This window comes from Sander lucioperca, chromosome 12, assembly GCF_008315115.2.
Source record: "Sander lucioperca isolate FBNREF2018 chromosome 12, SLUC_FBN_1.2, whole genome shotgun sequence".
NCBI classification, from domain to species: domain Eukaryota; kingdom Metazoa; phylum Chordata; class Actinopteri; order Perciformes; family Percidae; genus Sander; species Sander lucioperca.
In genome coordinates this window covers 29,033,281-29,056,461 of record NC_050184.1, presented here as the reverse complement: position 1 = coordinate 29,056,461, position 23,181 = coordinate 29,033,281, and the positions used below count along the sequence as shown (strand labels likewise).

At 40.7% G+C, this 23,181-nt stretch overlaps 2 protein-coding genes and 2 non-coding genes across 13 annotated transcripts; all 4 read left to right on the top strand.

Annotated features, from left to right (window-relative positions):
* Nucleotides 1–846: 846 nt before the first annotated feature.
* naca (nascent polypeptide associated complex subunit alpha) lies at nucleotides 847–8,863 on the top strand. 10 transcript variants are annotated; one of them, XM_031316773.2, is made up of 10 exons: nucleotides 853–968; nucleotides 1,545–1,619; nucleotides 4,717–5,642; nucleotides 5,844–6,129; nucleotides 6,727–6,812; nucleotides 7,074–7,151; nucleotides 7,245–7,391; nucleotides 8,131–8,259; nucleotides 8,363–8,485; nucleotides 8,747–8,863. In XM_031316773.2, exons 2-10 carry the CDS (start codon nucleotides 1,550–1,552, stop codon nucleotides 8,759–8,761), a joined length of 1,860 nt encoding a protein of 619 aa, XP_031172633.1. In that variant the 5' UTR covers nucleotides 853–968; nucleotides 1,545–1,549; the 3' UTR covers nucleotides 8,762–8,863. The 10 variants fall into 10 exon arrangements, with proteins under 10 accessions (XP_031172637.1, XP_031172633.1, XP_031172630.1 ...); XM_031316770.2 differs by having other exon boundaries at nucleotides 5,763–6,129; XM_036007794.1 differs by having other exon boundaries at nucleotides 5,682–6,129.
* LOC116062270 lies at nucleotides 6,904–6,977 on the top strand. The gene has a single exon (XR_004107915.1). It is a non-coding gene; the product is annotated as a small nucleolar RNA SNORD59 (small nucleolar RNA).
* Nucleotides 8,600–8,673, top strand: LOC116062268. The gene has a single exon (XR_004107913.1). It is a non-coding gene; the product is annotated as a small nucleolar RNA SNORD59 (small nucleolar RNA).
* Nucleotides 8,864–18,503: 9,640 nt separating the features above from the next.
* Nucleotides 18,504–22,950, top strand: ptges3b (prostaglandin E synthase 3b (cytosolic)). Its single transcript, XM_031316790.2, has 8 exons — nucleotides 18,504–18,773; nucleotides 20,132–20,245; nucleotides 20,405–20,474; nucleotides 20,599–20,697; nucleotides 20,840–20,929; nucleotides 21,540–21,608; nucleotides 21,787–21,814; nucleotides 21,924–22,950. Coding segments are annotated over exons 1-8 (492 nt in total). The 5' UTR covers nucleotides 18,504–18,771; the 3' UTR covers nucleotides 21,944–22,950.
* Nucleotides 22,951–23,181: the final 231 nt, after the last annotated feature.

The following is a 23,181-nucleotide window of genomic DNA, read 5'->3' as shown; positions in this document are numbered from 1 at the left end:
AGGGAACTGTTGTTACACATCAAAATTAAACAACCATATATATAATTAGATTATTACAGATTAATGTATAAGCAATATTTTACTGTGGTAGTTATGTTGAGATAATTTTAACTACTTTGTAAACTTTGATTTAATCATTTCTTTTTTAGATTTTAATATTGAATTTAAACATGAACATTTTACAATTTATCATATTTAATATGCTGATCATATGTATGTAAAGTCTATCTGTATCAGTAAAATATAGCTGTCAGATAAATGTAGTGGAGTAAATAATATTTCCCTCTAATATGTAATGGAGTAATAATAAGAGTAACATTTATATATTCACAATTAGCAATCTATGGCCAGACATTTGTTGAGTTGGCTCATCTGGTTTGGATGTAACATTTATTTTGACTGACATTTGTAAAAGTAGAAGTATAAAGTAGCATAAAATTAAAATAACCAAGTACAAATAATCAAAATTGTACTTGAGTAAAATGCAGGTTTTTTGACAGGTGACAGTTATTTTAACAGACATTTGTAGAAGTATAAGGTGGCATACAATTAAAAAAATACAATTACAAATACTCACAATTTTTCCTTAAACATTGTTCTTGAGTAAAATACTGCTTTTTCTAGTAACCTAACAGTTATACAAGCATAAAATGAAAATACAAAAGTTACGTTACAAATATTTAAAATTGTAACGCGATTTTAGTTTAGTAAAATGCGTTTTTTTCTAGAAGTTAAACTCCTTTATTATGTACTGTATGTGGATCTGGGTATAATTTATATGGTAAACATATCACCATAGACAGTATGCATATCACCATTGACATATATATATAAGCATATCACCTGATATCACTCATTGTGCCTTTAAACAACCCGGAAGTAGAAGACCGCTCTAAACAGGATATTACCGTGAAACTGAGGTCAGAATTTCTCTCTCACAGCCATCTTGGATATAACGTCCTGAGTCGGTGAGTGTCTCCGTTGAAAATCTAACATCATCCAGCCGTTTTTCACTTACTACCGTCTGTATTAAACGTTTCATGCCTTAAAGTAAAGTAGTGTCATCAAGCTGGTACAGATATTGGTTCTCTTTTGTCCCTCTCTTCAGTGATATATGTGCCGTTGTACCACCGATTACCTGCTCAAAATGGGGGAACATGACTTCCAGTTTACTAGTAGCCTGTCAGGGCCGCACTGAGCTGACAAGTGGTGTTCGGTTGATCTGTGTGACAACTTTAAATTTGAGTAAAAAGCGATGGTGTGACTCTTGTCGTTAGCTTTCCTCTGTTGAGGCTGTCAGAAGCAGTTAAATGTTGCTTCACAAGAGAGTAACGTCAAAGACTGGGCTAAAGCATGGGCTCCGTCACCTGTTCAACTTACGTTAGCTATAACAAGTCAGTGTCTGAATCGGCTAACTAGTCCCTGCTAACGTCAGTGATCCATTAAGTGTCACACGTCTTGCCTAAATTTGTTTTACACTACTAGCTAGTAACGTTAGTTTTTAAGACTTGGCTTAAGCTAATAAACTGCCTTTTCCTCAGCAGCAACCATGCCTGGTGAAGCTACAGAAACTGTCCCAGTCACAGAGCAGGAGATGCAGCAGCCTCAAGTGGAGACCGGTTCGTATATTTTACCTTACCATAAATGTGCATGCAATAATGCATATTAAACAACGGGGTCCTGGAACTCAAGGAATGTAGAAATAGTTTCCTATTTTCCTTGCTGGAACTCAAAGAATGGGTGAATTGTTAAGCAAATTTCCTTCGGATGAATACATTATCTATCTATCTATCTAAGGTAATTTAAGTAAGGGACAATATTGATGATTGGACAATTATTTGGCTCAGGGAGTTGTCTCAGCTGCCTGGACATTGAGTTATTGTAACAGGTGATGGTTGTTTTGACTGTCCCCAGCCTTGTGTTGGGACATTTGTAACCATAGTTTACCCACTGCGGGATCTGCAGTGGTGATGTTGCGTGCCTTGATTTGAAAAGAGTAATCCAGGACCCCCCTCTTTTTATTTACACAAACTCACAATGGTATGTGCGATGACTTGCACTGACAACTGGATTTAGCCCACAATGCATGGTGTTGAGTGGTTTTCCCTGTGCACACTAAATGCCTTGAAAACCCACTTTGTGTAGATTTGTTGTCTGGCACAGATCATTTTGTGTTGCATGTTTATTTTAGCCTGACGGTAACATCTTATTGTAGGATAATTATTACCTTTTTAGCGATTTTAATTTAAACGCAAGCTATGTTTTTAGGGTAATAATGCTTGTAAGTCCTTTTCTCAAGTTTGGTTATACTGGTATGTAAATATAGTTTAATGATAATATACATCTTTTGATCAGTTAGCATGTTGTACATGGGGCTCTTTTGACCAAAAATTAGACAATATCTGGTTAATAAAGTGAAAATGGATTTCTCTGAAGACCAAAAATTTATGTCAGGGCGGGTGTTGCATAAACATTTAATTTGTATTAAACAGTGGCTCATAACTATTATTCGGCATAATTCTCCAATTGTGTACTACACAGGTTTTTATACTTTTGTGTCACTTTTCACCAGTCTATGTAAACCAGTGTTTTTCTCCAGAAATGGGTCTGTATGTGAGTGATGTGCTTGCTCAGGGTTGGGGCAGGGACTTTTATACAAACAGATTAGTTGCAGCAGTGGAACTTGTTTGCACTTATTTTGGACTTAACATCATATTATCCTTAAAAATCCATGGCAACCGAGCAGTTTAGATGACATTTGAGAAGGAAAGATGTCTCATTTCAATGAATGGGTTTCCTTGTGACAAAGGTAGGGGCAAATACTGATGCAGCATCAACCGCAGATGAGTCTGTACCGACACTACTCAAAATAAGGGCAAGTGTTGGGTTATTATCTCATAGGGATTGAGTTTGTGTTGGCATTTTCTCACACTACTCTATTGATGCTGACAAATGCTCTCATTTTGAAAAAAAGGTCTTTTGAAATGGATTGCAATGTGAATCCATAGATTTCGCCACAAAGCAGTACAATAATGTACACATACTGTACTGTCTAATTCAAGGTTTTAGTTAGTCGATAGATTTATATCATATTTTCATACATAGTTGTGCATAGATCCTCTAGTGTTTATTTCACATACGGACGCTGCATGAAGTTTGGGACATGGGGTTTAATTTTTTCTTTTACGTAATGCACCAAACACTTTCCCTTCTTTTACTTTGGTAAAACGCAAGCCAAGCGACATTAAACTTCTCGCACTCGTATTTTCTGTTCACGTGTGGAGCACGTTTTCTTTTCCACTTCACGGTGTAGTCATGAAGCTCTTAAAATTTGCGTTGAAGTAGAATTGCTCGCCAAACAACTACTGTGATTGCCCTTCCCCCTGTTACTCTTGTTGCTTAATCTTCCTTAATCAGCTGTAGGAGTATTGAATTCTTCTGCTCCTACTGAGATGGCTGTTCCTGAGATGGCCATTCCTATGAGCAAGGCAATCCCACTGGAGAATCCTCCAGAAACCTCTGTTCCGGCTCAAGAGATAGTCTCCCCTGAAGAAGCTAGCATTCAGACTGCTGGTGATCAAGCAAATGGTGTAGCTGCTGGTCAAATGACCATGCAAACTAAAGAGACTGGGTTGGCGGCAACACCTGTCTCGCAGCAAGAGGCAACTGCTGACCCAGCCGGTGCTTCAGCTGACACGCCAGTTCCTCTAGAGTCAATGCCTTCTGGTGAGACTCCCATCGTTTCCTCAGAAGGACCACCCACTCATGAAGAAGCCGCTTCGTCTGTGAAGGTACAGAGTCAGGAGTCTGTTGCTGCTGAGGAATCAGACAGCCAAGAGGTTGAGCAGATTTCTGTTGAAGCGGAGGCCTCTGGAGGCAAGCCCAGTGCAGTGCTAGAAGAAATTCCCGATGATCCGAAACCATCTGCTCACGAAGACGTCGTTGCAAACTGTGAAGATGTGAAGGCCGCTAATGCCCCAAAGACTGAGGTAGAAAACTTAAAGAATCTTTGCCTGGTCGCAGCTCAGGACGAAGTATTGCCTGGTGATAATGTCGCCGTGGGTACTCAAAATGAAGAACTTGACAAGAAAGCTGTTAGACTTCTCTCCAAAGCCATTCAGTCAAAGGAGTCCTCCAAATGTGGAGGCCCACCTCTTTCAACTCGCCACCTGTCAGGTTGGTTTATCCTGAAAAGCAGGCGCTCCCCTCTCCCCACTTTGTCGCGATCATTTGAATGCACCTTTTTAACTGGGTTGGGCATATGTATTCGCAGGTGGTAACGAGTGGATGTTTGTTTGATGATTGATTTAGACATATTTCAGAGGAAATGCCTAATTGTACTTGTGTTTAATTGCATAGGAAGTTTATTTTTCTCGGCCAGGTGTCAGGTCAGTTCTACCTTGAAGCACCAGATAGCTGGTGCATTTATGCACTAGCTAATGTGCAAGGGCGATATTTCGTGATGTGTATTGCAAATATGATTTTCCCTTTTGTCCTAAGTGCATTCTCACTAAATTTAGAATGTGGTTTTCTGTGTGGAAGTAAGTAGTATGGTCTGCATTTTGAGTGTTTTGCATCAAACTAAAGCTAGGCAGGTGTGTCTTTTTCCTAACCCTAAGCAAGGAGATTGAGTCTTGGTTTGGTCATAATTTAATCCGCATGAGTAAGATTCCCCTTTCTCCTGTCAAAAGATTTAAAAGTGATTTTTCTATTCAGCTACACCTCCTGCCCCAGCTTCCACCCAGAAACCTCAGGCAGCTTCTGGCCCTGCAAAGCCCAAAGGCAAAGATGCCAAGAATGTGCAGGGTTCCTCGGCCCCAAAGGCTGTTCCTGGCAGAAGAAAACGTTCCTCCATGTCTGCCTCTTCCTCTTCTCCCACCTCACCAAAATCTACTTCTTCCACTACCCCCCTTTCACCCGTGCCATCTCCCTTAGCTACCTCACCTGGCCTTGCTAGTCAGGCAAACCGCTTCACCCCGAAAGTTGTCAAGGCTGGCAAACAAGGAAAAGCTAAGACAGGAGAGGTGTTTGTGACTGCTCCTGCTCCTTTGGAGTGCAAGGTCACACCAGCAAATGAAAACCATGTAGAGGCTAGCCCTAAGCAAACTGTAGTTGAAGCTAAATCTGCCCCAGTTGAGCCAAACAAACCCCCAGCAGCTGCTTCAACTCCTGTTGCAGCCCCAGCTGCTTTTAAAGTTACCTCAATGCCTGCTTTGGCAGCTCCCGTTTCATTTTCCGATGCTCTTACCTCTAGTCCTCCCGCATCAGTTGAAGTTAAGACCGCTCAATCAAAAGCTGCTCCTGTTATTGCAGCTGCTGATGATGATCTCCCTCCACTTATCCCACCTGAGAAGCCAATTAAAATGCCAGAACCTGTACCCACTGTAGAGGTGAAGGTAACATCCAAGCCCAAGATGGATATTGAGCCTGTTAAGGTTGTCGCAGCAGCGATGGTTAAATCTGCTCCTGTTGAAAGTGCTAAAGTTGTTGCTGAAGCCTCAACTGCAGCTTTTGAGGCTGCTAAACCAGCTCACATTGAAGCTCCTAAAACAGCCCCAGCCAAAAAAGAGGCTGTTAAGAAGGCCCCCCAAAGCAAACCTTCTCCTGAGACAGCTGCTGTGGCAAAACCTGCTCATGTGGAGGCTGCTAAGCCAGCTGCTGTGGCCAAACCTCATGTGGAGGCTGCTAAGCCAGCTGCTGAGGCCAAACCTCATGTGGAGGCTGCTAAGCCAGCTGCTGTGGCAAAACCTGCTCATGTGGAGGCTGCTAAGCCAGCTGCTGAGGCCAAACCTCATGTGGAGGCTGCTAAGTCAGCTGCTGTGGCAAAACCTGCTCCTGTGGAGGCTCCTAAGCCAGTAGCAGAACCTAAACCAGCTGCCGCTGAGGTTACCAAGCCAGCCCCTGTGTTGGGTGCTAAGCCAGCCATTGAGGCTGAATTGGTTAAGGCGGCACCAGCCCCACCTCCCTTTAAACTCACATTTGCTGAGGCAGTTGCAAAACCTGCCCCTGTTAAACCTGAGGTTGAGGTAATCGGTAAAACCCCTTCTGAATCCGTCTCAACACCGAAACCTGTCCCCACACCTGCTAAAGCCCCAGTCAAGGTGGAGCCTGTGATCAAGAACGACAAGGGTATTTTCTTTCTTTCTTTTGTGCAGTCTGTTTTTTCAACTCTCGCTGCGTTGCAACTGGGAACTGCTCAGAGGCTTAGATATGTTGTTCTCTTAAAAAGCCATGGTTGTGAGGTATACATTAATTTATATACATTAATTTAACATGGATGCTCCTAATTTTGGAAACCGCTTTCAGTTTTGTTGCATATGGTCAGCATTGTTGTGCAGTTTCATGTGTGCAATGATAGGATTTTTTTTTTTTAGTCAGTGAAGATGTCTAGTGGGGGTCTGGTCAGTGTGGCATTGGATAGGAGGGTATTGTTGTCAACATACTTTAGAGTACACATCAGTTAAGATTTGAAGTTCAATAGCTCTGACCCTTTTGCAACATCAAGTTAATGGTTATCGCAGTTTTACATTTACTTCAAGTTTTCGACGTGTTCGGTGGGTGTATGTTCTTCTCGGGTCACAACAAACCTACTCTATTTGGAATCTCTATTAACATGCCTATTTTTATTCCCCAGGATTGATGCAGCATATTTTCATAATGACTTAGCAAGCATACATGTATGTAATAGCTTGCATGTTGTGACTAACTTGATTTCTGGTTCTGTAGGATCCGGTACAGAGTCAGACAGTGATGACTCAGTCCCTGATCTGGAGGAACAGGACTCTGCACAGACACAGACACAGCAAGCTCAGGTGAGAGTTCAGTCTGGTCTTGAATACCGTCAACTTGAACCGAAACAAACACTTGAACCTAAACCCTTTTGAAGGGAGGTTTGTCCTTTACTCTTCAGTGATGATTTATACAGTGACTTTCGTTCTTCTGAGCCTACTGAAGCCAGCCTTTCTGTCCTGAGAAGAGTGTTTGCACAATGACGAAAACCTAAAAGTCTCCTAATTCCTCAGCCTACATTTATTGTTGATATAACATATGGATGAATTATCGGTGTCTTACAGCTTGCGGCAGCTGCCGAAATAGACGAGGAACCTGTTAGCAAAGCCAAACAGAGCCGCAGTGAAAAAAAAGCACGAAAGGTAATGCTCTTACAGTGTTATGGTAGAGGTAATTTGCTTCCTTTTGAAGGTCAAAATTGGCCACATTTGTAAAATGACTTGTATTTGTTGCAGGCGATGTCGAAGCTTGGTCTCAGGCAGGTAACGGGGGTCACCAGGGTCACCATTCGCAAGTCAAAGAACATCTTATTTGTCATTACCAAACCAGACGTCTACAAGAGCCCTGCATCAGACACATACATCGTCTTCGGTGAAGCTAAGGTATGTAGCCAACAACTATACTAGTCATCAACTATAGTAATTACACTTGTCTTACTGTCCTGTCTAGTCTTAACTTGTTATAAAGGCCCAGACACACAGAGCCGACAGCCAAAAGTCGGCAGAAAAGACAGTTGGGCTGATCAGTCTCCCCAAATTGGTCAAAAAATGCCTTGGAACACACCAAAGCGACGAGTTGTAATACGTCTCCAAAACAGCAGGCGGCGCTAATCTGTATTGTCGCCCAAAAATGAAAACCGGCAGCTGATTGGACAAACACGTCACGTCACCGGAACGTGTTTGTGAAAACATTTTAAGCGAGAAATAGGCCATGCAGTTGCTGAATCTGTCTTCATTTCAGATCAACAAAGTTTAAAAGATTTGTCAGATTTTGAGAGACTCTAGTCACGCTCATTCCACTCCCCGTTTCCGGGTTAGCACTCTATCAATCAGATGGGTCATTTGAGTCCGACTGCCGGCAGTGCCCGCCCCGCCGATTATACATGTCAAATCGGACAAAATGAAGGACTAAGGCCCCTTGGACGGACTCGAGTCACTGACCTCGCCAGACTGTCCGACGGCCGATTATCGGCTCGGTGTTTCTGGGCCTTAAGGCAGCAGGCTACTGATTAAAAGATCCAAGTAATGATAACATGTGAATCATCAAAATGGTACAAAATACTCTCAATTGAAAATGTTCTGCCCAATAATGTATTAATATCTTATTTTACTTGTTTCCTAGATCGAAGATCTTTCCCAGCAAGCCCAGCTGGCTGCCGCAGAAAAATTCAAGGTACAGGGAGAAGCTGTATCAAACATCCAGGAAAACACACAGACGCCAACAGTACAGGAGGAGAGCGAAGAAGAAGAGGTAAGATGCAGTTTTAATCAAGTGAAGATGGACACTTACAAATATGCAGTTTGTTTTAACGTGTGAGATATAAAAATTCACTACTTTTTTTTTTTTTAAATAGGTGGATGAGACCGGAGTTGAGGTCAAGGACATCGAACTCGTCATGTCACAAGCCAACGTGTCGCGGGCGAAGGCTGTACGCGCCCTGAAAAACAACAACAACGACATTGTCAATGCTATTATGGTAAGATTTCAAAAACTGAAAACTATAAATGGTAGTAAAATGGTTTGGAGTCTGTTCAATGGGCCATTTTAAATGGTTTGCTCAGATCTCTGTAGATACATGTGTATGTAAAACTCTTCAGTGATGAATAATACAGTGACTTTCGTTCTTCTGAATTTACTGAAGCCAACATTTCTGTCCTGAGAAGAGAGAAATTCTTTAAATTGTAGGAAAAAGCTCTTAAAAAATATCTTAACAAACCTTTTTTTGTTCCTTTTTCAGGAGTTGACAATGTAATGGGACCCTGGCAATAAAGGGTTGAAGAAAGGTTGCTGATTTAAGCTCGTTTATACAATTTATACCCAAGATGGAAATAAAGTTGTGGCTTGATAAAATTAATTCTGTTTTTGCACTTCATTGGGAAATGGGGCAGGGGGGTAGGGCAGGTGTCCCTTCAGGAGCCTTAAATTACTAGAAATATTGAGAACCTTCCATATTTCCTTTTTTATAGGGGGTCACCATCCCAGCCTTTTGTTGGACAGAACACCAGCTCATACAAAGTCCCAAGATTCAAACTAATGCTGAGATTTAAGCCTGTGATGGTGCTAAACACTGATTCACCATGATACCCTGTTAACACCTTAATCGATATGATTTTCATTGCCTTGAGCTAAACTTGACCATGAACACACTTGTCAGTGAATAGACATGTCTTCATCCAAAGTTGATCAGTTTTTGGAAAAAAACAGGTGTAGCTGTAACGGACTGCAGGTCACATCTCAATTTTCCCTTTTAAATAAATGAATAAATCTGAAAGGCCTTGAGATGGTTAAGAGTATGAAAGAAGAAAGAGGACTGCTACACAAGTTTTTAATTTTTTTTTTTTTTGGATCTTTTTGTGTATAATTTTGGAAAGATTGACCTGGATTCAGTCTAAGTATTTATATTAAACTAAAGTTTCAGGAGAGGTCTTAGTTTGAGCTGCTATATTTTTTTTAGAGGTCCCAAGTCAAAGGTTTGTCAAATTATTTTTTCTTCAACCTAATCTGAAAAGTAATAGAAACTACAGTTGTTGAATAAATGTAGTGGAGTAGCAAGTACAACATTTGCCTCTAAAATGTAGTGCAGTCATGTATAAAGTAGCTTTATATGAAAATACTCAAGTATGAATACCTCAAAATTATACTTATTTGCTATCTATGAGTGAGTTCCCGTTTTGTTTATTTCGTGCACACAAGGACACAAATGCACGCAGGTGACTGTGTTTGATGTTTTAAGCCCACAACATCGTCTGCCATGCAGCGCTGCCTGGAAGGCACTAGGATTAGGCAATGGTTAAGCCCTCTTTACAGTTGCCGTTCCCGACCTGTCGCGCGCCAATGTGACGTCAAAATTACATAGATCTCACTGGCGCGGCAGGATTTTAAGTGCGTACCAGAGGTCGCGCACCACTCTATTTTTTTCAGTAACGCACAACAAAGCGGAAACAGGAAGCGCGACAGGTCGGGCGCCAGTGTGACGTCATGGGAGCGCCGTAACTATTTATACTCGTGCGTGGTGGTCGCCACACTAGTTGCAGTCTTCTCCTGAACAGAGGTGGCGCAACTGAGGAAAGGCTACCGACTTTGCTATTTCTACGGACTAGAAGATGAAAAAGGTAAACAATAGCGAAGAGAAGCACTTTGAATACTTAAGAATGTCTGCACAACGATTCGATGACCTGCTTCGTCGGATCAAGCCTTTCATTCATAGAAGAACTCATCTTAACCCTTGTGTTGTCTTCCCGTCAACCTTGAAAAAAATCTTGCTTCCTGTTTCCGCTGGTCGCGCACTTTAAATCCTGGCGCGCCAGCGAGATCTACGTCATTTTGATGTCACACTGGCACGCGACAGGTCGGGAACGGCAACTGTAAAAAGGCCTTTAGGGTTAGGTGCCTTGAAGTCGACGTTGGGGGCTTAAAACACCATCAAGCGGGTGACTCATAGTCCTACCAAGGGTGCTGCACTATTCCACTCATCAACAGGTGGCTGTAACACCCCAAGATATGCAGCAATGTGCCAGTAAACGCAGGGAAGAAGACTGCAAGCTGATAAACATGGATGTAAAACATGCTGGGTTTAAACTGCTTTAAAAATAGGCTTTGCAAATGTTTTATGAGGAAGTATTTTATTTCCACGCCACTTTATACTTAGACTCCACTACATCTCCAGGGAAATATTGTACTTTAAACTCCACTATGTTTGACAGCTTTAGTTACTTTACAAATTTTTTTTTTTGCACACAAAACATGAAGAATTTGTAAAATATGTTTTGAGGTAGATTAAAATACTCAACAGTTGATACATGTACAGCTGAAACAGATTTATTTTTCTGCATTAAGTACTTTTAAATTCCATACTTTTAAGTTTCTTTTCCTGCTTATACTTATTTTCAATGCAGGACTTTTACTTGTAGTGGAGAATTTTCAGTGTGGTTCTAGTACTATTACTTAAAGTTACTATATGTAACTTTTAAATGTTTCTGAAACTGAGTAATTTTCAACTGATGATCATAAATGACCTGTAACCGCAAATGAGACTAACTGCTCTATGCTATTTAGGGCCCGCGCGCCGACAGCGGCGAAGGCCCTATTGAAACTGAAGGAATTATTATTTTCTGCAAATTAATTGCCTTTTTGAGGGGCTTAACATATTCAAAAACTCACCAAAGTCTGGTGAAAATTTACGTATTTTAAGGGTTTTGGGAATAGGCGCACAAAAATGGCTCGCTAGCGCCCCATACAAAGTTAAAAAAAAATTGAGCCCCTGCAGTGCGTTTAACGTAGACTCACAAAACTTGGTACACATATGTAGCATATCAAGACGTACAAAAAACGTCATTGGAGCCATACCCTAAACCCAACAGGAAGTCCACCATTTTGATTTCAAAGTTCGAAATTAGTGTGATTTTGGCCATTTCCACATGTCGTACTTTAACGAACTCCTCCTAGAGATTTCATCCGATCAACTTCAAATTCGGTCCATGCCACCTTAAGACATTAAAGATGAAAAGTTGTTAAAAGAAAAACTTTTCGTCAAACGGTGTGGCCGTGGCGTGGCGTGGCGGCCATTTTGAGTGTTTGGCGATGAACGAGAAAGTGGCTGTAACTATAGTGTACATTGTCATATCTGCTTGAAATTTCACAGAATCAACAAGAGTCCAGGCCTGAGGACCTATACAGCCCAATATTGACTTTTGGTCATAGCGCCCCCCGCTGGCAACAGGAAATAAGCCTTATATGACAAACATCGTCTGATAAACTTAGAATGTGTGGTCTACATGTGATACTGAGCCGGCCCCTATAATATAACCACGCCCACTTACTCAGGCCACGCCCCCTTTCATTACATTTCAACCGTTTAATGTAGAGTCTTGTGTGAGGTGTCACTGAACTCAGCAGAGTTCCTTCTTCATTGGTGATGGTTTGGCCCGCCCCTCTGTACTTAGCCACGCCCCCTTTCATAACTGGTGACCCGTTTAAGGTAGAGTCTTATGTGAGGTATCAATGAACTCAGCAGAGACTTCCTTTTTTATTGGTAAAGGTTTGACCCGACCCCTATATGTTAGCCATGCCCCCTTTCACAGCTAATGAACTGTATGACATAGAGTCTTGTGTGAGGTATCATTGAACTCAGCAGGGAGTTCCCTTTTCATTGGTGATTTGCGGTGTCTAAGTGCTGCGCAAATGGGGGAACATTACGGGACAGTTCTCTAAAGGGTGCAACGTTACGGGAACGTTCAACGGTATGGGAACGTTACGGGAACGTTCTCTAAAGGGTGCAACGTTACGGAAACGTTATCTAAAGGGTGCAACAGTAGGGGAACGTTATCGAGGGTGCTACGTTACGGGAACGTTATCTAGAGGGTGCTACGTTACGAGAACGTTCTCTAAAGGGTGCAACGTTGCAGGAACATTATCTAAAGGGTGCAACGTTACGGGAACGTTATCTAAAGGGTGCAACAGTAGGGGAATGTTACGGGAACGTTCTCTATCTAAAGGGTGCAACGTTACGGGAACGTTATCTAAAGGGTGCAACAGTAGGGGAACGTTCAACGTAGGGGAACGTTAGGAGAACATTCTCTAAAGGGTGCAACGTTACGGGAACGTTATCTAAAGGATGCAACGTTACGGGAACATTATCTAAAGGATGCAATGTTACGGGAACGTTCTCTAAAGGGTGCAACAGTAGGTGAACGTTACAGGAACGTTCAACGTAGGGGAACGTTACGGGAACGTTATCTAAAGGGTGCAATGTTACAGGAACGTTATCTAAAGGGTGCAACGTTACGGGAACGTTCTCTAAAGGGTGCAACGTTATGGAAACGTTATCTAAAGGGTGCAACAGTAGAGGAACATTACAGGAACGTTCTCTAAAGGATGCAACGTTACGGGAACGCTCTCTAAAGGGTGCAATGTTACGGGAACGTTATCTAAAGGGTGCAACAGTAGGGGAACGTTCAACGTAGGGGAACGTTAGGGGAACGTTCAACGTAGGGGAACGTTACGGGAACGTTATCTAAAGGATGCAACGTTACGGGAGCGTTATCTAAAGGATGCAATGTTATGGGAATGTTCTTTAAATGGTGCAATGTTACTGGAACGTTCTCTAAAGGGTGCAACAGTAGGGGAACGTTACGGGAACATTCAACGGTAGGGGAACGTTACGGGAACGTTATCTAAAGGGTGCAATGTTACGGGAACGTTCTCTAAAGGGACACTGTTGAGGAGTACAAGTACCTGGGGGTGTACTTAAACAATAAACTGGACTGGACTAGACACGCCGAGGCTGTCTACAAAAAGGGCCAAAGTCGACTCTTTTTCCTGAGGAGGCTGAGGTCCTTTAACATCTGCCGGACGATGCTGAGGATGTTCTATCAGTCTGTCGTGGCCAGTGCTATCTTCTTCGCCTTCACATGCTGGGGCAGTGGGATGAAGGTCGCTGACACCAACAGACTGAACAAACTGATCAGGAGGGCTGGTGATGTCGTGGGGGAGGAGCTGGACACATTGATGACCGTGGCTGAGAGGAGGATGCTGTCCAGGCTTCAGTCCATCTTGGATAATGTCTCACACCCTCTCTACGACACACTGGCCCAGCAGAGGAGCACCTTCAGCAGAAGACTCCTCTCACCCAGATGCACCACAGAGCGCCACAGGAAGTCGTTCCTGCCTGTGGTCATTAAACTCTACAACACCTCCCTCAGAGAGTCACACACCCCTTCTCTGTAATCATCTCATCTCAAACATAGACAATTCACTTCTCTTTTTTATTGCACTATAATCATCTCAACATAGACATTCATTTTCTCTTTTTATTGCACTATTTGCACATAACACTGTACATTTCATATTTTATTTATTATTACTGTATATTTGTTTTTATTATATATGTTAAAAGTCTGGATAATATATTGTTTGTATATGTTATTTGTATACCTGGAGTGGTAACAAAAATAATTTCCCCCTGGGATTATTAAAGTATTTCTGATTCTGATTCTGATTCTGAAGACGTTAAAGATGAAAAGTTGTTAAAAGAAAAATCTTTCGGGCAGCCATTTTGTGCGTTTCGCCATCAAAACAGGAAGTGGGTGTAACTCGAGTGTACATTGTCCAGTTGGCTTGAAACTTTTCAGGATTCATAAGAGTCCAACTCTGAGGACAAATAAAGGCCAATATTAACTTAAAGTCATAGCGCCCCCTAGTGGCAATAGGAAGTAGGCCTAAAAGTCAAGGTGCTATACTTTAACAAACTCCTCCTAGAGATTTCATATGGACTTCAAACTTGATTTACATGAAACTTAGAATGTGTGGTCTACATGTGATACTGAGCCGCCCCCTATACTTTAACCACGCCCACTTACTAAGGCCACGCCCCCTTTCATAACATAACCGTTTAAGGTAGAGTCTTGTGTGAGGTGTCTGTCGGTACACGATCCGTTCTGCCTGCACGATCCGTTCTGCACATGCGCAAGATAATACTGTTTTACCGAGGATACGACCTGCACGATCTATGGCCTATGGCTAGCCTCCACCGGGAAGCTAACGTTAGTTTAGCTAACAGCTAATTCGGCTAACCGCTAGCTGACAGCTAGATTCAGTCTAAAATAACGTTAACTCAAACGTAATGGGAAAAGCAGGCTACAGCTAAATTAAGACTTCACAGTAATAACAATAAAGACAAGTATTGAGTGATTGTATTTTAAATGAGCACAAGTAAAGTAGAACTGACGTAACAGCTGTTATATATGTTAGGTGTTTATTATATATGTCAACGTTTATTTTCAAGTTTTATTTTGAGGGTCTTTTAAAGTTATTACATGCTGTCTCAGCTAGCAGTTAGCCGAATTAGCTGTTAGCTAAACTAACGTTAGCTTGCCTGTGGAGGCTAACGGCAGACCGCTACAATCAGCTAGCAGTTAGCCGAATTAGCTGTTAGCTAAACTAACGTTAGCTTGGCTGTCGACCGGAAGCGTGGAACAGATCGTGCAGTGTCGTAAATCCTCGTACAACCGCGCATGCGCGAACATTTTGCGCATGTGCAGAACGGATCGTGCAGGCAGAACGGATCGTGTACCGACAGTGTCATTGAACTCAGCAGAGTTCCTTTTTAATTGGTGATGGTTTGACCCGCCCCCAAGCTTTAGCCACGCCCCCTTTCATAACTGGTGACCCATTTAAGGTAGAGTCTTGAGTGAGGTGTCATTGAACTCAGCAGAGAGTTCCGTCTTCATTGGTGATGGTTTGGCCCGCCCCCTATGCTTTAGCCACGCCCCCTTTTATAACTAATGACCCGTTTGATGTAGACTCTTGTGTGAGGTATCATTGAACTCAGCAGAGACTTCCTTTTTTTATTGGTAAAGGTTTGCCCCGCCCCCTATGATTTGGCCACGCCCCCTTTCACAGCTCATGAACTGTATGACATACAGTCTTGTGTGAGGTATCATTGAACTCAGCAGGGAGTTCCCTTTTCATTGGTGACGATTTGCAGTGTCTGAGTGCCGCGAGAATGCACGGTCGCAAGGAGCGGCGTCCGCCAGTAACCCCGACACACGCAGAGGCGCGAGGGCCCGTCCATCGCTGCTTGCAGCTTTAATTATATATAGTTTTTATTTATGCCTCTGCCCGGGTCCGATTTTTCCTGTGAAGTCACAAAATGATTTACGGCAGGTAGACGGCGCTACAGTAACACATTCTGACAGGTCACAGATTTTGGCGTAACAAAGGAAAAGTTTTTGTATCCAGCCAGGGGAAGGGTAGCATATTTCTTTATATAGGCCTAATTGTATTTTAATTTTATTTTCGAAGTTATCTGCTAAAGTTATGGCTGATACTGGGGCAGGACCATCACAGAAAAGAAGGAAATTAAACGAAGAACAACTAAAAGCTAAAAGGGAAAGTGAAAGACAAAAGACGAAACCCGAGTCACACTTGGTCGGGCTTTCAACAGATAGAGACAATTACGGGATTAGAAATAATTCAAAAAACGTCCTTGAATTGGCCCTCTGTTATAATATGTCTATTTCATTCATAAAATAACTTAACAATGCGCGATGTGGTTGTATGTCAGTAGGCAACATTGAATTACGTCCCCCTTCCATTTAGCGCAGATGTTTTATTTTTTAGTCTGTGTTTATGTTGGCCTACTATTTTCTTTTCCTTTTCTCCCTGTACTTGTGTAAAACATCTGTGGGTTTCATGAAATGCGCTATATAAATCTAAGTTATTATTACATGGTTGCCACAACAATCTCTTAATGCTTTAGCTCGTAACACAGTGACAGTGATACCCGGTTTAGCTCACGATACTTCCAAAGTAGGCTAAGTTACCGTATGCAACACTTGAAATGCAACAATGCCTCAGTAACATATTCTCTTATTGTAAATGAATGATTTTCTGTCTGCGCAAAACATTCATTGTGACTAAATGACCTCCTGGTAACACTAACTCAGTAATCGACAGTGGGTAATAAAGCACCGTAAAGATCTTTATGACAGCAGATATGGTAAAAACACTACCACTTTTGTCCAAAGCGGCCGCTATAATCAACACAACTGAAAGTTACACATAGCCACTTTAAAGTTCTCATATTATGCTTTTTTGGCTTTTTCCCTTTCCTTTATTGTGTTATATATCTTGTTTGTGCATGTTATAGGTTTACAAAGTGAAAAAGCCCAAAGTCCACCCTAAAGGGACTTACCATCTCCAACAGAAAACACTGTTCACAAACTGCTCCAAACAGCTCTATTGTAGTCCAGCCTTTACTTCCGTGACGAACGTGCGTCACTTTGTAACACGTTATAATGCTCGCCTAGCTGCTAGCGTGGCACGCTCTCATACTCTGCTTCTGACTGGGTAGTAGTCCTTACCTAGCTACTGCGCATGTGTGACTCCTAACAAAGATGGAACAGAAGTGAGATGCCTCACTTGGTAGCTAAAATAGAGAACTCAACACATGGGGTGAAAAGAGGAGCTGCAGTAATGTGTAGTACAACAAAAATATAGTGTTTTTGAAAATTAAACCATGTAAACCTATTCTGATATAACCTCTAAATACAATGAACCTGAAAATGAGCATAATATGAGCACTTTAAGTAAAGGATCAGAATACTTCCTCCACCACTGGGTATAAATTGCCCATGTTTTTAAGTAGCCTACGTTGTGTGAACAAGCTCATCAAAAGTTAATTCTGTTGAAAGAGGGCGGCTGCACTAACTCCAAATTGTGAAAGGGATAAGTGTGGACAGCCATTTTGCTTTACAATCCTCTGATGTTAAATCACTCTGTTAGAGAGATTGAGTCAAATTTCCACCATTAATGCAGCAGGGCCAAAGATACCCTGACTTTTAGTCCCAACTATATTGAGCTAAAAAAAATGTATCCTTCTGTTTATGAGAGCCTCCTACATTTTTTTAACCTCCACTCCCACAAGTGTGTAACACTGACTATCAGTTAAAATCTGTAATCCCAAAATCCACACTTGGTGGTAAATCTAATCTCTTTGTGACTGTTGGTTGGACAAAACTAATGGAAAATCACATATTTGTCTTTTAACATATCTTACTATTGACTTGTTTTTTAGATTTTATGGACTCTGATAGCCTAACTTTAAGTTATTCTGTTTATCTAAAGTGCAGAGACTGGGTTTTCTCTACCTCCCATTTCGGTCCCAGATTTGGAGGTCAGATGGACTGATAGTCAGAAGGGCTAGTAGGCTAATTCACCCCCTCCCTCTTGCTGTCAGCTTGTTAGAGGGTTAATAAGCAAGTGATTCTACTCTGTTCATTCTCTCAGACTCTCATGATGAACTGCACCTTCTTTGCGCAAAGAGTAAATACCTAAAAGACTTTGTTGAGTAAAGGCTTATTTCAGATCTCACATAGGTACACACGATATTTGAATATGTCAGTTTGGTTTTTCACTATTTTTCTTACATTTTATATTAACCAAATGATTAATCCAGAAAATACTCGGCAGATTAACATGGAGATGAATGATTAAAGTAGCCTAATAATCGTTATTTGTGGCTTATATATGACCAACATCGTCCTGCTTGCCTTTGTATTCTTCGTTTTCCAGTATAGTTTCTATTTTATTTCTATTCTTATTTTAGTTTTATATAACTCGTATTATTTATTTTATACTTTCTGAATTTTATTATGTCCTTGTGCTGCTGTGCCGAACTTCTCCTCAGGGGATCCACAAAGGCGTATCTGAACTTTTCTTGTCTATTTTCCATTCTTTTGTGTAATTATTTGAGATATGTTTAGTTGTTTCTTTGTCACGCCCTGGTAAATGCACTATTGATTGTACAAAAAAAAAATTATAAAGCCTTTTTGTTGTTATTTTCAAAGATTGCGTGCACAGCTTTGTCGTAAATATGTGTATTTCTTCTAACCTGAAATACTACCAGTTTCATCTGTAAATTGTTCTCATGATTCAGGTCATTTGAGGCGATCATACTGGGTGGTACGGAAACCATAGCAAATAAATGAATGTGTTTCACATCACGATTATACGGTGCCTCCTCCACATCACCCGCAGCTGTGGCTGAAAACTCTAGAAACGTCTAGTAGGTACGTACGCTCCAACTGCGTCAGTACTGTCATTCTCATCCTGGGATCCGCAAGAAGATCCGGAGTAGAGTCCACAGGCTAGAGGCGTTTACATTGCTTGTTTGTGGACAGCATCCCTTATTTTTGCAGGCATCACCTTTCTTTTCAAGAGACTGTTTTACCTACGAAAAAGAAGCTCACTTCACGTCCAGACATGTAAGTTGTGGAAGGTAGCATGAGTGTACAACGGAGGGAAAGTGCGATAGCACAACCTGCTTTGCTAGTTAGCTAACGTTAGCCTTGCTTTTTACAATCGCAACATGCTTTTTCAAAGGCGGGAGGTTGGCCTTGCCTCAATGGACTATAAGCTAACGGCAACTCGCTACCTAGCTTGAATCTAGTAAATAACACAATGTTACATCGCAGTTATTGTGGCAGACCCGGTGTCCCCGCTTTAGCTGAAAAAAAACTGCTACTAATGTTTAACGTTATAGCATGGAGCAGTCGCACCGCATGGCTTAACTAACAGCGTTGTTAGCATGGCTAGCCAAGCTAATAGTGTTCATTGAACGACTTCGTCTAGAAGGCTATCACTAGATTAGCATCAGGGCTGTGTTAGAAGTCATGATTTCAGCATTATAAAGAGAACGCAGGATCTGCATGTTGATCTGCATGTTAGCAATTGAATTGCCAAGTTGTGAAGGGAGTGAGCAACGTTAAATCAACATTTTCTATATAACGCACTGCCTTGATTGGTCCACGTTAATGTGTAAGAGGATTTGGCTCAGTTTAATGCCAGGAGAAATACTGTGTCGTTAAATATGCAGAAGAAGAAATTGCTACCACTCATGTAGTTCACGGAATATACATATTAACTTATCAATAAACAGAATGACATGTATCTGTGCTGGAAGTCTCTCGTTAACCACACATCATTTAATACGTTTTTTTATTGTGCAATGGGGTAAAAAACAATGGATTCTCTTGTAACTACTCCTGTAAAATTAGACTGAGCTTGAATTGAGCAATAATTATTTGATGGTGAACTTGGGATATTAGTCTCACCCAGGACTTCATTAATTAATTGAGCATGCTTATAACGTTTGCAGCTACAAGGTAAAACTATTACAATATACAACAATATTCATCATATGAAGGGAAACCTGAGCTGAACCCACCCAAAACATCTTAATTTGGCTTTTCATGTTTTAGCATGCACAGATGTTTCACTTTTGAGGGTTCTTGATACAGGAGCACACAGTAACTGGATGCTGTGTGGCAACCTGATACATAAAGACTAACTCCCACCTGTCACCAGCACTGGTGACATGTATTATGTATTTTTTATGCAAGTTGTGGGTCTGATAAGCTGTACTGCCATACAAATAGGACAGGTTAGGCATTTGCATTGTTTTTGTTTTTAACCGGATCCTAACATTTTGTTCAAAGCTCAGAAGGTACCAAGAGCTGTACTTTGAATGGGTTTTGTGAATTACAACTGGCTACTCAATTTGTCAGAACTATTTAGACTGTTTACACATGTTGATGTTTTGATGACCTCCGTTTCTTTACAGGCATCCAGCAACTGCCAAGTGGTACGATAGGAGGGACGCCGTTTTTATAGAGTTCTGTGTAGCAGACAGCAAAGACCTTAAAATCAATTTTGATAAAGCAAAGTGTGGTTTCAGGTACGTTTTGTCTCGTTGGTTGTCCGTAAAGCCCTCAAGTTGTATTTAAACATGAATTTCTTGTTAAATTTATTGTTGGTTCTGCTCTGTATTTTTGGTGAGTAACGTGGTTGTATTTTATTTCCCCCAACATAAGTGTAATTTATTTTTTCCCCACAGTTGTGTTGGAGGAACAGACAATGTCAAACATGAGAATGAAATAGACCTTTTTGAAGCCATCGATGAAAATGTAAGTTACACTGAATCGTTGCATTGATTAATATTACTTTCGAACCGTATTGCAAATTGCATTGTACAAAATGCAGACTAAAACTCCTTACATATTTCTTTATTTTCTTTCCACCTCAACACAGGAATCCAAACATAAACGCACAGATCGCTCAGTGTTGTGCTATTTACGAAAAGCACAGCCAGGGAAGCCATGGCCGAGGCTAACAAAAGAGAAGGCTAAGGTCAGTTAAACACAAACGTGGTCATTTAATGTAAAGGACAGTTTGTATCATACATTTATTTGAAATACTAACAGTTAACAGTTAATATATGCACAACTTTAGAATGTCATAAATGAGAAATCACTGTTTTGTGTGTTCACAGCTGAGTTGGCTCAGTGTCGACTTCAACAACTGGAAAGACTGGGAGGATGACTCGGATGAGGAGATGGGCAACTTCGATCAATTCTCAGATGTAAGCACTATGCATTGATGTATGGGGGGGGAAGTAATTCATAATTGAGAGGTACATTTTAGGAATTAAAAGGGTTTTCTAAATTGTTTTCGCAGCTTTTAATACCATCAGTCAAAGTCACAAACACGCCCACCCAAAGAAACTACACACGGCATTTCGCCAAGGCCCAAAATGTATGCTTTAAAGAATGTGGGCAGAAGTCCTAATTCAATTCAATGTGATATTTGTAGTTTTTAATATAACTTAATAATTCACCATTGGTATAAAAGTTAGGTACAGATTTTAGGGTAAAAAAAATAAATGCCAGCGTCCCTGGTTCCTGAAACATGGTTGCATGTCATTCCCCACCTTTCTACTCCCTCATTTTCTGTCTTATTTTCACTGGTCACCCTCTGTTGAAGGCATACAATACCCCTAAAATAATTATTAGGAAAAAAAGAGGGGAAATGCCAGTGGTGTACTTGGTGTAATTGGTACTTGCTATTGACCAATAATATAAATACCGTAATAGGAGAGAAAAAGTGAGATTGATGCATCTCTACAATCTAGTGTTTGCCAGTTCTTATACATAATGAACTCCTTAATATTTAATTTTGGTTAAATATTACAGATGATGAACAACATGGGAGGGGAGGATGACCTGCCTGATCTAGACGGTGCAGATGATGGTGCAGATGATGTAAGAATCCTTTTTTATTTCTAAGCATTAATCTTCTATTCAGCAATAAATAAAATAAATAAATAAAAAAAAACTGATCAGATGTTAATCAGTGTCGGTAAGGCTGTCATGTTATTGTGAACAATTAAATCAGTTGTAGTGTGTAACATTTTTCAACCTTATCTCCTTTTTTTTTTAGGATGAGTCTGCAGATAGCGATGATGAGAGTAAGTATTTATGAGCCAATTACTTACGTAAATGAGCCCTTCCATTTTTGATAATACGTTTGTTGTGATGTAAGGTTTAATGTTATATCTGTTCCACTTTACTCTTTAGAAATGCCAGATTTGGAATAGAAGACTGTAAGACTCTGGAAAGAAAATGGAAGAACATAGGGCAAGAGGAATCATAACAAATGTATATCTTGAAATTGAAGGCAGTGACCAACAACTGTACATATGAGTCAGTAGCCATATTTAAATCCATAGCCTCAGCTCAAAACTCTCGACTGATCAGTACACTGAAGATTGATATGCATGGTATTGTACAGAGCAGCTATCTCCACTTCCATTTGCTGTACTGCACCTTTTTGGGTATCTTGTTTTACTGTTAAATATTACAAGTAAGCACACATTATTTGTTGGAAAAGCTGTCTAGTTGTCCTAAACTGAGCAATACGTGTTAACAGGTTTACAATTTGTTTTCAAATAAATTGTGGTTTAAAATGATTAGGCCCACCCATTCCCAATGTTGTGGTTTTCAGTAAGTCGACCGGTGTAGTTTCTCTTGATTTAAAAAGACACTAGCTATGTACATCATACAAATTGGATGCATTTACTGATTGGGTTCCTCTAAAGCCTTCCATGTCCCGTGAATTGGATATCCAGGGAGCCAGTCTTTTGTTTCTGTGGCTTAACCTTCCAGCCTACATGTTTCCCTTTACTTGTTTTAATGTTTATAAAATTGGAATATTCTGAAATCATTGCAGCATCTTCCCAGTTTATAACCTACTTTGTTAATCTGAATGGATTCTACATATTTAGTATCTTTACAGTTCCTCTCTCCATACCCTCCTAACATGCACACTCATGTTAAACTGCAGAAGTAAGGTGAAATGTTTTGCAACTGATACCGTGGCTTGAAGCTTGGTTGGTCCTTAGCATCATGTGGTTTGTTGCTATTCCCCAAGTTATTTCCGTTTGTTCTTCTAGAATGATCCCCCTCTCGCTGAGGGCTTGTTGAACGATATGGTGACGTGTAATGACCAAATTACATTTGCACTGTCAATAAAATGTAAGGGGAGACCAATGTTGAATTTTTTTTTTTATTGTCTACATCTTTCTAATAAACTGTTTAAGAATCATTTTAAATGCCTTTTTTCTTAGATGACATTTGACTTGTGTTTTATTAATTTTACATTAATACAAAGTGTGCCTCATGTTTTAAAAATTGGTAACTTTGGACAGAATATATCATTATTGGGGGGAGTTGTGGGAGCAAGTTCAGCTTCTAACCTGGTTATTGTGGCAATATCCCACAAACACCCTCCTCAGTACATTTATTTCCAATAAAATATATTTTGTATAAAATATTA

Bases quoted from the DNA above. Each gene is read 5' to 3' on its own strand.
- naca (XM_036007792.1), top strand. From the start codon at position 1,550: ATGCCTGGTGAAGCTACAGAAACTGTCCCAGTCACAGAGCAGGAGATG. The intron at 7,152-7,244 runs GTAATGCTCTTA...TATTTGTTGCAG, and splicing joins GTGAAAAAAAAGCACGAAAG to GCGATGTCGAAGCTTGGTCT. The intron at 8,260-8,362 runs GTAAGATGCAGT...TTTTTTAAATAG, and splicing joins AGGAGAGCGAAGAAGAAGAG to GTGGATGAGACCGGAGTTGA.
- ptges3b (XM_031316790.2), top strand. The intron at 20,246-20,404 runs GTACGTTTTGTC...TTTTCCCCACAG, and splicing joins AAAGCAAAGTGTGGTTTCAG to TTGTGTTGGAGGAACAGACA. The intron at 20,698-20,839 runs GTCAGTTAAACA...GTGTGTTCACAG, and splicing joins TAACAAAAGAGAAGGCTAAG to CTGAGTTGGCTCAGTGTCGA.